General features: G+C 38.5%; 1 protein-coding gene across 4 annotated transcripts in view; it reads right to left on the bottom strand.

Moving 5' to 3' along the window:
* The window catches only part of robo4 (roundabout, axon guidance receptor, homolog 4 (Drosophila)), a 53,399-nt gene extending 39,203 nt beyond the window's left edge, over positions 1-14,196 (bottom strand). Inside the window, exons 1-2 of one of the 4 annotated variants that reach the window (XM_031310948.2) lie at positions 13,818-14,196; positions 10,718-11,294 (exon numbers count right to left, since the gene is read on the bottom strand). In XM_031310948.2, coding sequence (XP_031166808.1) covers positions 10,718-10,904 — 187 coding nt within the window. In that variant the 5' untranslated portion in view covers positions 10,905-11,294; positions 13,818-14,196. Of the gene's footprint in view, positions 1-6,187; positions 6,501-10,717; positions 11,295-13,817 lie in introns of those variants that run through there. The other 3 variants (XM_031310945.2, XM_031310946.2, XM_031310947.2) reach the window with 3 other exon arrangements.
* Positions 14,197-14,537: the final 341 nt, after the last annotated feature.

The raw sequence follows: 14,537 nt of genomic DNA, 5'->3' as shown, positions 1-14,537 counted from the left end.
CTCATATCAGCTATCGATATAATATCGATATATTGCCCAGCTCTATATGAGACTAGATATTGTCTTATATTTTGGATATCATAATATCGTTGTTGTCTTTTCTTGGTCTGTATTATAGTAAAGTGATGTAACTTTCTGAACTTACCAGACTGTTCTAGCTGTTCTATTATTTGCCTTTACCCACTTATTTATTATATCCACCCTACTGATAATTATTGATCTAAAATCTCATTGTGAAGATATTTTGTGAAAGCACAAATTGTCAACCCTACAATATCGCCGGAATATCGACATTGATGTATTTGGTCAAGAATATCATGATATCTGAATCTGAACACATACGGCCCAGCTTTGATGAGAACCTATGATATAAATTATGGCTGAACAATGACTCGTTTTCAAATCAGAAACGCGATTTGAAAGAATGTGATTAGCTGATCATGAAGACTGCAACTAATTAATTACTAGAATTGTTGGGTCTTAGTAAATTATAGAGTGTGGTCTAGACCTACTCTATCTGTAAAGTGTCTCGAGATAACTCTTGTTATGATTTGATACTATAAATAAAATTGAATTGAATTGAATTAATTGAATGTGAATATTTAGTCGAATGTTTTGTGTAACATTTGATTTAACAGTTTTTATTCCTCTCTTCGTTATTATGTTTCCTGTTTTCTCATAAGATAAATGCTGGAATAATGTTACATAGCACTAAGGTTGGGTATCGTTTGGGTTTTTTCCAATACCAGTGCTAAAGCGGTACCTTTAAAACGGTGCCGGTGCCTTAACGGTGCCTCATTTCACTAGTAAATTGCTGTTGAACGACAAAAACAACCACCAGATGGGAATAGGGCATTTCACAATAACTTTGAATGCACCACGAGGCTGTAGGTTACCAGTTTGATTGAACTGAACTGAATTCTGTGTTGTTTTTCCGACAATGGCAGCTGCAGATTGTTACATCCCGGTGTTGGAATCCTCTACAGTGAAATACAGACACACTTTACACCGTTTAGCATTAGTTGTCAGCATTTTAACCGTGTTTAATTCAGCTACTAGCTAGCGGTAGGCTAACGTTAGCTGCTGTCAAGTATAATGTTAACTAGCGTCATGTACAGCGATGTTTCTGTTTCCTGTAACGTCTGTTTTAGAGCATCAGAGAGAAGTGCAGACATATCAGTGGCACCGAAATGAGGCGCCGAAATCTGCGTTGCTATTCGGTCCGCTAGATACAGGTCGTTAAGGCACCGGTGCCGTATTAGCACCGGATTTCGGTACCCAACCCTACATAGCACAGATTGTTTACGGAAATCTCCTATTTTCAGTGGATCTTCCATTATTTAACAAGTGTTTTAGTAGTTGTTATTTTTTCTATCTTATTCTTTAAGTCTTATTTATTATTTCTAGTATATTTCTTGTATGTCCTATATGTGTGTGAGTGAGTATGTGTGTATGTCCCTGTAACTTGCTGCTTGTAACAGAATACTTTCCCAGTTTGGGATTAATGAAGTCTATCTATTTATCTAAGGTGCGAAGGTGCAATATGTAGCTAAAAATAAATCGTGAATCAAATCGTAATCGCAATATCTGGCAGGAAAATTGCAATACACAACACAATTTTCTCCCCAAATCGCTCAGCCCTAATGTAAATAAATATGTTTCTATCTAGAAGAGCCACACCCGAGCAGCAGCGCCTAGCACTATGCACCAGCACCTCTGAGTTCATTTAACTGGCAACAGATCACCCACAACAAGTCTATTTAAGCCATCCTACCAACAAACAATGTGTGTTTGCGGGCAGCAGTGGAATGCCATTGTTTGAACTTCCCGTGGAGTTGGATGACCACATTGACGGAAACAGGGAGACTGTGATCAGCTTCCTGTCAGGAGAGGAAGCTCCAGGGTCTCGGGAACATCAACCCTAACAAAAGCAGACTGGAAGTCTCCCCATCAACAGCATATCCGCAGCAGAACAAAAGACACTCTTTGAGTGGAATTTTACCGTTGACTTTGTTTGACTGGTTTGCAAACAAAATACCAAAATAAAATGTAAATGACGTTCCATTTACTTCACTTCATCAATAAAGCCACTGAGGTTACGAGGATTTGGGAGAACAAGTTGAACCCTCACAGATGCACAAAGAAATATTTATAAAATCTTGCTTGTGAGCTGCAAACACTTAGAGTCATAAGAGAAAAGTTGCATTATTTCACACCAGACATGAATATAATCCTAATGTGAATATTAATAGGCATGGAGAATCAACAAAAGGGTTGTATTAGATATTTTCATTCATTCACATAGCAGCTAACAATAGCCTGTTTAACTCCACTGTTAGAGCTGTAACCATTCCAAAAGTTACTGTACAATTAATTAACTCATATGTATTACATACAACCGCAAGGCGGTAATTTTAGTTGTTTCTAGGAGTTGCTTCGTTTTCCTTGTTGCAAGGTCATGCAAATTCCTACTGAATGTCACTTTAAAAAGCTTGTTTACTCCAGTTTCCAGTTGGTATCATGATGTATTACTTTTAACAAATACAAGTTTTGAATGCATTCCAGGAAACATCTTTTGGTTATCTATCACTGTCATGTGACCCAGATAATGTAATAACACAAACACACAGCCTATGAAGTAAACCCCGCATCTTTATTATCATAAAACTTGTTTTTCTAACTGTACCCCCCCCCCCTGTCATTGTTGTTGCTATTTACGTGTTTAGGGTAAAGTGCCAACAACTGACAGTTAAAATAATAAAAATATATAGTCCGACCAATAATCACTTATTAGGGTTAACCCTAACCACTTACATAATTACAATTTGGCATATCTAAACAAAACCAACAATTAGATAGATAGAGATACTTTATTTATCCCGAAGGAAATGAAGGTGTCCAATAGCTTCTACACAACATACATACACATAGGCACACAGACATATGACATATGACATCCACGCACACATACTACAAAAACTACAAAACCAGAACCATCAACAGTTCTACCCTTTAAGACCTTAGCTAATGTTAGCAATTCAATGCAGTTAAACAAAGAAACGGCGATCATTTAAAAAATGGACTATTAGACAATTATTTAATAACTGTTAGAGACCTAGGCCACTGTCACTGAGTAAAGAGTCAAAAGAAGCTGCAGCCAAAACAACTTAATATTACATGTAATAGCTCTTAGTGCATTCCTTACAGCTACATATGTCAACCTGGGCTCTGGGAACTTGTGATTAGGGTTGTAAATCATCACGATACAATATTATATTGATGCTTTTATTATATGAAAAATGATACAACATTTACTGATGTCACAAAGTCTGCCGCGATACAATTTGGATTCAATTCAATTCAGGAACCTGCGATCAACACGAGACAATATCATATGACCCAATCGGTTCCTTTTATAGCAACTCACAAAAAGCAACTGAGCTCTTCCAGATGTTTGAATGAACTGCTTTTTTTTATTAAAAAGGATAAATATAAAGTGGGTATTTCAAAATAAAGGCGCAATGTTAATGATGATGATATGTATGGATATTTTCCCTCTGCATGATGATATTGGATCGTGGATCATTGAATCGATATATCGATCCAGATCAATGCATCGTTGCACCCCTAATTGTGATTGGATATTTTATACACCATACCATTAGAAAATGATGTCAGATGAATCAATAAGAGAAATAATAGTTGCAGCCCTTGTTATGAGAGGAAAGTAGAAAATGATTTTACCCAATAGGGATAAGTATCACATGATTTTAACTGGACATTCAGGAGAGACACTGTTTAACACAGTTGTGTCCAAATATATTAATCGATGTTGGATTTTGGATGTTTTGCAAGTTATTTCTCAGTTTTTTTGGCAAATGAACAAATGGAACTTTAAAAAATCGAATCAAGTCACTTTGTGTTTACAGTCAAAGTGAAACCTGCTGCCACTGTTTCAGTTCTTCTTGTGTAGCAGCTAGGGCTGGGCAATCTCTCAATAGTATATCAATATGGACATATTAGGCTAGATATCATCTTAAGATTTGGATATCGTAACATGACAAAGTGTTGTCTTTTCCTGGTTTTAAAGGCTGCATTACAGTAAAGTCATGTCATTTTCTGAATGTACCAGACTGTTCTAGCTGTTCTATTTAGAGATGGTCCGATACCATTTTTTGCTTCCCAATACCGATTCTGATACCTGAACTTGCGTATTGGCTAATACTGAGTACCGATCCGATACCAGTGTGTCATATATTTTATTATGTTTTAACAACTGTATACTACTATCTCTGTATGGATGTGATATGATTTCTATCTTTGTTGTCGCTCTGGTTCAGGTTAAACTCTTTGTGAAACATGAACAAACACAAACAATGAATGCCACAGAACTTTCTTATATTATCCAGTTTGACAGTCAGTTATAACGGAAAAAAGAACATAAATAAACTTCTTTAACATAGATTTTCTTTAGGGCTTTATTACGTGGTATCGGATCGGTGCATAAACTCCACTACTTCCCGATACCGATACCAGCGTTTTAGGCAGTATCGGAGCCGATACCTCTCTAGTTCTATTATTTACCTTTACCCACTTAGTCATTATATCTATATTTCTGGTGATTATTTATCACAAATCTAATTATGTAAATATTTTGTGAAAGCACCAATAGTCAACCCTGGAAATCTTCGAGTTCTCGCGAGAGCACAATTTGAATTAGCTCAGCGAGTCACTCTGGCATTCAGTAATGATGCTCATTAACTATGCCCTTGTAGCCGAGCTGCACCAATCACATCGGTGTATCTGATATAGGCGGGCCAGAGGCGAGCTAAACAGATGACAACAGCACTGCGACGTCCAAGTCATTAGTAAACATTGCAAGATGGCTACGGATGAACACCAGTTGTTTGAAACGGCTTTGGCCGCTACAATGAACGAGTTAAGACTTGGCTTTTTATCTAAAAGAGGAACAGAAGACGGCGCTCCAATCGGTCCTTTCAAGAAGGACATTTTTGCTGTTTTGCCGACCGGATACGTTTAAGAAGAGAAGAGTTTAATCTACCAGTTAGCTCCGCTGGTAGCTAAGCGTATGTTGTGATTGGTCATAGTGTTATCCAATTGCGTGCAGTGAGATATTGAAATGAATGCTTGGTGCCGCCCCTCGAGTTGGGCCATTTTCATTACTCATTGCCAGACCCTTAATCTTTCTGATTTGGGTCTGGATTTCCAGGCTACCAATAGTCAACCCTACAATATCGATATCAATGTATTTGGTCAAAACTATCGTGATGTTTGATTTCCTCCATACCGCCCAGCTCTTGTAGTAGCCTATTTATACCTGCTACAATTGGATGAAACAGAATAAGCAGGTACTGTGGGTAAAGACCTATCAGGACCTTCCAGGTTCAACACTGGGGCAGATGCTGTGGTGCTGGAGACACAGCAAGTATTAGGCTTTAAAACCAAACCTAGCCTATAAGGTGTATATACCATCACCACAATCTGGGAAGACTCTTCAGAGAAGTACAATCAACAAGAAATGTCTTTAATTCAGGGATCTGAAACACTACTCTGCGCATGCCAGACTTTTACAATAAGAGGCTAGCATAAACAGTGGTGGAATGTAACTAAGTACATTTACTCAAGTATGCTACTGTACTGTACAAATGTTGAGGTACTTTTACTTTACTTAAGTCTTTTCTTTTCATGCCACTTTCTACTTCTCCTCGGCTACATTTCAGAGAGAAATATTGTACTTTTTACTCCACTACATTCATCTGTTACAGCTTTAGTTACTAGTTACTTTACACATTAAGATTTCTGCACACAAAACACATGTAGTTTATAAAATCTGATGTTTTATTCTAAAGTAAACTAGCCAACAATATAACAGCTACAAGTCCAGCTGAGATGATTAGACCATTAAACACACAACTGTTTGGATCCTTTACACTTTCTACAATGGGAGGAGAGTTCTGCATTGAGTACTTTTTAATACTTAAGTACATTTTCCTGATGATACTTACATACTTTTACTTAAGTAACATTTATAATGCAGGACTTTTACTTATAACAGAGTATTTTTACAGTGTGCTAGTAAGTAAAGGATCTGAATACTTCTTCCACCAGTGCACATAATGCAGCCTATCTATCAGCCTGTTGCGGTATGTGTCTCAAACGCACTTACCTGACAGAAGAAGTGTGAACACTGCTGCCAATATGCTGATGAAAACACGTGGGCTTATCATTATCAGCGGAGTTACCAGTCATAGAGATACTTCCCAATCCGAGCCAGCTGATAAATAACGTTTAACAGTCTTACTGTAACTACGGGATTTAACTGAATGTCCAGCTTTATCAACCAATGTCTCTTTGTGTTCTTTTTAAATATAACAACAACACAGCTCACTTCCTACTTCTCTTGAAAAATAACGTCCCATAATGAATATCAGCGCCAACTTCATTTACTACTGCTCTCTGTAACCGCACCGGCGTCAAGCTAGCGCAGGGACACCAGGCTTCCGGTCAGATAGGTTTTCAAAATAAAATCCAAGCTAATCAAACGTAGGCTCGATTCCACTGTGATGCACTTGTCTCTACGCATAGATTTCTATCTATCTATCTATCTATCTATCTATCTATCTATCTATCTATCTATTTATAAATCCTGTACATTTCCCTTAGGTAGGCCTACTGCTTGTTTGCTTTACAAGACATTTGGGATGAAACACAAATGTAGGCCTATAGATATCTATTTATTATTCAATAAAGCTAAATGTCCAGACAGTCATACAAATTCAACTTGCCGCAGCAGGGAAAGTAATAAGCAGCAAAAGTTGGCAGAGAAAATTAACGAATATACTGTTAATTTGAGTAGGACCATGTATTCAAATAACATGTAATTATTTTACATTTAGTGTTTACATACCATTTCTAAAGGAGGCAAATGCCAAATAGTTCACTGCACAACATAAAGTCACGCAAGAGACTCAAGCACTGAAGACCCAGGTCATTGTTCCTCATTTGAAAACTTTATTGATTGTGTTGCTAAAAACACAGCATTAAGGCTGAATGTCAGCATAAGAAATCCCATAGGAGAGTCTGAGTGTGGCGGGAATATTGGGTGTTATCTGATTAAATACAGTACAAATGGCTGTAGTGGATATAGGCTATCCATTTTACTGTCCAAACCCAATCCAGCGTCACATCCTAACGCATTTCTAGTTAGTTTTTGACAGTTTGTGGCTGCAGCTCTGTCAACACTGCGGGGAAGCAGGAAGTTCAGAGTGTCCCATGTCTCTAAACAATAGAAGGAAATTATGTATCTCTCAATCATGCAAAGAGTCAACAAACTATTTCAGCTGTACGTAATCAGTATGTATTGGCATCGTAAATCACTGAACTGGGAAGAAATATACTTAGAAAAATACTGGCATTGTGTTCCAATTCCATACTTATTCCAGACTCATCCAAAGCAGGCTTTAAGTAAGTAGAGTGTTCAAACTGGAAAAGTGATCTGTGTGCTTACCAAAACATTCTAGATTGTGCGAGGACACTATTGTCCCACAATGCAATACACAAAGGAAATTAAGGTGCTGTGATGGTATAAAGCAGTGGTGTTAAACATACGGCCCGGGTCCAATCAGGCCCACTGGATGACTTTGCAAAGTGTGAAAATCGCAGAGAAGTAATTAGATCCAAATTGACCACTTTAATCTCAGAGAATATCCAAGTTCTTTTTCTGTAAATTTACAACTTCAATCTCAGAAATTCAGAGTTTTTTTCTCTGAATATTACCCCTCTCTCCCGGGTCCGTAACATTATGTTTTTTTTCTACAACAGGATTAAAACACCATCGTAGCAGAAGCAACTTCCATTTGCAAACATCAAGCTGACAAGACACTCTGTGGCAGAGAAAGTTTCTGATCTTTCTGGAGAGGTTTACTGGTCCGGCCCACTTGAGATCAAATTAGGGGGATGAAGTGTAACAAGTAGGGGTGGGAATCACCAGAGGCCTCACGATACAATATCATCACGATACGTATTATCACGATACGATATTATCGCGATTTTAAACATATTGCAATATTTTGCGATACATTCCAATTTATAACCTTTTTTCCAACTTCAAATTTTTCCCAATTTCAAATGATGTCCCCAAGAGGAAACTTTGTCAACATGTGTTTTATCTAAAAAGATACATTTCTCTGTTTGTTCATCTCACTTTAATTTTATTGCTGCAAAATGGGATTGTCAAGCAGACAGACTGACCAACACATACTGTATATAATAATAGATCCATACTTGGCGTCTGTGTATCGATAAGGTATTGCCACGGAAAATATCGCGATGACGGCAAAATAAGGGCAACCCAGAAATGAGTGTGAAGTGAACTACCACAGTTCATTCCTTCCAATGGCTCACATAAATGAAGTATTGTTTAGTGAGCTGTTCATTGTGAGGCTCAGAAAGGCCCGGGGCTAAGTGATGGATGTTTATATTGATCCAACAACTTGGGGTTTGATGGCCCCGCCATCGGCCAGCTTTCACTCGGCACAAAAGGGTTTAGAGAGGATGAAGGATGAGTCGTGGCTGAACACAAGCCATGGGAATGGTGCTGGGCTGAGGAGTGCCGAGGGAAGGAACCTCTTTCAGCCTGTAGACCAAAGGTCAGGAGAAGGATTGGAACGGCCGCGCAGGGCGGGGATGGAATGGGAAAAGAAAGAAAGTGTCGGCTATAGTGAGGAATGTGATAAAAAGTGACTTCGGAGTAAATTCGGATTGTAATTCAAGTGTGTTTTGTAAAGGAATACCACAATCGCTGTCAACGTGAATGGCTGCTTTAAGCTAGTTTAAACAAAAATGCATCCTGTCTTTTTCTTAGTGACTCAACCTAATTGAAATAATTAAAGACTGGGGGTGATGGACAAAATGTCTATCTTTATGCGGGCAATTCATTTTTCTTTCAGACGCACTGTAATTGCATTCTGTCTCAACTTCATTTTCCAAATGTGTTGAATAGTCCATTTCTGAAGAACATATATATGAATTAATACTTTGACTGTCCTACAGAGTTGCACATTGCATTGTTTTTTGTGAGCAGATAAGGGTTCTGTTAACACAATTGTTTCTCGATTTTACACACAGTTAGAGCATGATTATGATTCTCATAGTAGCTTTAGGTATATGGTTATGACACTAAAACCAAAAGGACATAATATTTGGACAACTGTCAACATCTTTTACACTATACATATTTGATTAGTCTTATAATATTGTCTTTAAGGCATTTTAACGCTGTTTGGCCTTTACAGCGCTCACAAGACATATTCTCCTTCAATACTTTAATAACTTTTTCTAATTACATAGTAATTGCTTGTAAACATGATTTTAAAGTGATGACATTTTTTTTTTAAATCCTCTGTCACATTAGCTCTGTTTGGGGTCTTTGGACTAGCTGTACTATATATGTAGTTAAATGAACAGATGTTCATGCAGTATGCTCTATATCTGGGATACATGTTGACAGCCCTTTTTACACAGCACTACCCGTCCCTAATCTCAAGTCAGTTTAGTAAGTCATATGTTTGTCTACTATATTACATATTGTACATTTATTTGTTTGTGAATAACTTTTTAGCGAACAAAAGGAATATGTGTTCATGCGCAGCCCATATAACATACACAACATATATCTCCTTATATGATGTGAGATACTTGATGTCCATCATTGTATTTGGTCACTTTCATCCAATGTGCTAGCTCAGTTTGTGAGAAAGTGAACAGTTACTACTTTAATACTTTTCTACGTCTTGGATTTTAATAGTCAGAGGAAAAGAGAAACATGTTTTAAAGGGGAAATAAATGGCTACTTTTGCAATTATTATTGTTTGTCACAAACATAAAGTGGTGTCTGTGGGGCACCAAAGAATGAGGAAATGATTTATATTGTAAATGAATGTCCTACATGAACAAATTGCTCAATTTATCAGCTGATCTTAGCTAGGGAGCTACACTGGAAACCGACCTAATTTAAAAATGCAGTGTTACCTAGCTCTACACCTAAATGTATAGACCTTGCATGGCAATACATGAGTCCATGTGCACAGTGTTGTAATGGAACAAAGTACAAGTACTTTGTTACTGTACTTAAGTGGAATTTTCAGGTATCTGTACTTTACTTCGTTATTTATATTTCTGGAAACATTCACTTTTACTCCACTACTTTTCCTAAATAAAATGGATACTTTTCCTCCACTACCTTTACCCTGAGCTTCTTTGTTACTCCTTACTTGGGTGAAAGATTCTTCTTCACACAAAAATGTAAAATTGTCTGTCTGTTTTTCTCTCTTGATGTCAGACTTTGAATTTGATGTTTAAGAAGGAGTGGAAACCCTGAACATCATGCTTTACTGTAAGGAAGCTACAATAAAGTTCATAATCAAAGTTTTTCTTTACTTCTACTTCTAATACTTAAGTGCATTTAATATTAGAAAATTACTTTTGATACTTAAGCACACTATCAGATACTTAGACTTTCACTCAAGTAATATTCTAAAAGGTTAACTTCTACCAAAGTCATTTTCTGGTAAGATCCTTGTACTTTTACTCAAGTATTGCTTTGAAGTACTTTACACAAGACTGCATGTGCAGCAGGTTGCAGCGTGTCAGAGTTGCGTGCCTCCAGTCTGAAGCGTTGTGCCATTTAAGGACTCACCTTTTTTGCGCCTGTTCCTGTGAGGTGTGTGCCGGCGTCCGACGCCAACGTGCTCCCTGACCCGACTCTTTGACCTCCTGTCCAATCCCGTCTCTGTTGGACACAGGTTTTGGCACCTGCACCTCTGGGAGTACTCTGCCCAGATGTAGAACCAGGACACCCAGAGAAGCCACACACTGACCTGCATCTTCAGTCCAGACCCCCAGATCCCTACTGCAGCTCCCCTGGACCATCCATACTCAGACCCTTAACACTGTGGCGCTCCACAAACATTCAACATGCTAGCTGTCCCACGCACCACTTGTTATTGGAGACAGTTCAACAGTCAACAGTTTTCTTCATATTCCTCCAATATGGCTGTATGCTCCTCTTCCCTCCCTCTTTAATTGGGCTGCTCTTGGTCTCCCCATCTCCATCTCCCTCCTCTTTGGGTCCTTTTTTTTCTCCCGCGGAGGGACGAGTTGGGGGGGGGGGAACAATGATCAGAAAACAAGTTTCAGACCTCATGCTGAGCGAATAGTGAGGGAAAGGGGACCAAGGGGTACTGTCTTGTCCAACAACATCTGTGCCATTCATTCTGCATGGGATAAGGGGGGGGGGGCAGAAAACAAGGCTCAGTCTAGGGGAGGAGGGAGGCAATAGCAGGTTGAAATAAGGGGGAGGGAACACAGAGAGGCCTGTTCTCCCAAGTCAGCTCACTTCCATTAATCAAATGTCTTCTATGTCACTGATCAAATGCAGCAGGACATCTTTTTTATTATGTAGAACATGGCACAAGTTGAATAATTAAATCTCTGCTTTGATCATTCTGACAGAAAGGTATTTCACCCAAAGTGAGAACAATTTAAATTTAAAACGTTTTGATTTTTATTTATTTTTTTAAACACTAGGACAAATATGAAGTTAGTATTTTGATTTGTCAAAAAGACAACCATTTCTTTCTCCTGCACAAAGTGCAAATTTCCCGTTTTCATTCTGAGTTCACATGCTCGGATGTAAATTATCGGACCAGAAGAATGTTTCTCTCTTGACAATCAACAACTTCAGAAAAGACAAAAATGGGCACAAAGGCTTCTCTTTCTTTCACTGCGTTGCTTTAATGTGACAACTCAAGCCCTCCCCCCTCCTCTACCCATACCTCCCACCAGTCAACTAGCCAAGCAAATTTGTAGCTGCTTGTCTGCACAGTATGAGTCTCATACATCATCTTGGCTCGGCCATAAGAAGCAAACCAAGTCAAGCTTGTCAGAATGTTCTGCTTTTATTTCAAACACAGTCAGTTTGTCTGGTCTGAGTGGACAGAGATTACACTTGTGGTTTAGTCTGCGTTTTATCTGCCTGTACACAAAAGCAACAGAAGGGACATTTTATCAGAACAAAGCATAGAAAATCTGCTTAGAAATATAGGACATATTGGATAGGATAGAACAACACAATGTAATTCTGCTGAATAAAACATCACATTCATTTTTAGTTTCACTTGTTTTCATTTTAGACAGATTGGATATCAGAAAACAATAAACATTTTCTATAGGCTCAGACTGCCACTTAAAAAAAAAACTGTTCCAGTGCTGGTCCCATGGTATCAGAATTTTGGATAGTCGTCATGGAAACATTAATTGGTCATGTGACAAGGTCTGGGAAGATTAGCAGAACAGGCAGCCAAGTGACAGTACTCTGATCCAATGGAAATCACACAGCACTCTAGCCCAATGGATTGGAGGGGTGTAACCCTGTGCCCCCCTTCTAGACTCGCCCCTTCTAACCAGGGTCATTTGGTTGTGTTCATGTAATCAGTCAATAATATCAGTGGCTTTCTTTAGAACAATATATTTGTATTTTTTGTACTTCATGCACAACTTGTTTTCCTGTTTTCACCACGTTGATGAAAAAGATCCATCTAAAGTACCCTGTGAATTCAAATTCAATCCAAGACGAATTTGCACAACAGCACTTTCATGCAACCATGAATAACGCTCTCATGTGTAGATATCCAATCATTTATCATAGCTTGTCTAAAAGTACAGATAGAACATACATCTGCATACATCATTTATTTTTGCCAAATGAGTATTAACATAAACTGCTGTAACTTGAGCCCAAACTAACAAAGAAAATCCTAAAAAAAGAGGGGTGTATGCTTTAAATGTATTCCTACAAGAAATAAACAAAGACAAACGTGTTTCTCCAGTTGGACATGGATGCCACCAATGCAGGTCGACCACCTCCACAGGCCAACTGGACAAACAGAGTTACAAAGGTTAGAAGACTCTGATGACATTGAACATGATCTTACCTTCTGTGAGAGACTGGACGTCTGCAGGAGTGGGCTATCTGACTAACAGACCTTTTTCACAGCAGACATGTTGACATGTCATAGTAGGAAAAGCACAGGTGTAATCAAAACTATTAATGATGGCTGCATTCCACTTAGTGCTTTACCTTACTGGGACACTTGATGGAATTGAGCCATCGTTAAGGTTATCTATTTCAGCTGTGCTTTTCATACTATGACAAGTCAAATTGTCTGCTGTGAAAAATGTCCATTCCACTGTTGGAAAGGCCAGAAGTGCTTTTGTAGCCATGAGCTTGTCAGATGACATGATGAAGACAGCTGTGCTAAAAAAGTAAGAGACAGAGACAGAGACAGAGACACTTAACCACCAGAGGTTTCACTCCTATGTAGTCTATAGCCACGGTGTTCCACTTCCGGGATTGCTCCCGTTCTGCCAGAAATTTCCTCCGGATGTCACTCTTTTCGGATGTCCCGTTACCTTCCTCTTCTTTCTGTTGTAATTTTAAACTCCGGTGGATTTATGAGGACTATGGTTAACTGCTCCTCAGACTTCGCAGAGGCACCGTTGCTTCTTTCAGCTCTTAGCATCGCCCATGACAATTGTGATTGGTTTAAAGAAATGCAATAAACCAGAGCACGTTTTTCTCCCATCCCAGCATGCTGTGTGGACTAGCCAGACCCTCCTCAGCAGAGCTGTGGAGCAATGCCAGACTACTACTATGAGACACCTGATGAAGAGTCCCCAGAAGAACTGTCTACCCGCCTCAAGGACTATTTTGTAAATGGGTCCAGTATGACACTTACCCCAAGGACTTGATGGAGGCGATGGTCCTCGAGCAGTGTGTCAAGGTGCTGTTTCCAGAGATGCAAGAGACAGCTGAGAAGGCTTCTAACAACGCATTAAGTAATACAATGTCAAAATGTAATACATTTATACCTCATTACATAATAACACCCGCATTATGTAATAATCTGGCGCATTTTGTAATAAAAACCTTGAACACAATATGTAAGAAATTTAGTGATGAAAGGTAATACTAATCTATTGAAGAAATAGTATATTTTTAAAATTAATTTTGAGTCACTATGATTCACGCTACAATTCATAAAATAAACCTGACGATAAATTAATAAATAAAAATAAAAAAAGAATGGAGTTTAGTTGGTTATTACATAATGCACCATATTACATTTTCGTTAAAAAAAGGTCAATCCAGGGTGCACGGATAGCTCAGTTGGTAGAACAGGCGCCCATATATAGAGGTTTACTCCTCGACGCGGCGTCCCTCTCTCGCTCTCTCTCCCCTTTCATATCTTCAGCTGTCCTGTCGAATAAAGGCCTAAAATGCCCCAAAAAAAAAAAAAGGTCAACCCCACATTTTGTAAGAATGCCGTATTACGTAATACTTATGACAAAACGCAGAGAAATGTTTAAGAAGGTGTGGAAACACTAAACACCATGCTTTACTATAAGGAAGCAACAATAAAGTTCATAATCAAAGTCTTTACTTTTACTTCTAATAG

The sequence above is a fragment of the Sander lucioperca genome, chromosome 13 (assembly GCF_008315115.2).
Source record: "Sander lucioperca isolate FBNREF2018 chromosome 13, SLUC_FBN_1.2, whole genome shotgun sequence".
Taxonomy (NCBI): domain Eukaryota; kingdom Metazoa; phylum Chordata; class Actinopteri; order Perciformes; family Percidae; genus Sander; species Sander lucioperca.
The sequence above is the reverse complement of the archived record's forward strand: the minus strand, read 5'-3'. Positions and strand labels throughout refer to the sequence as shown.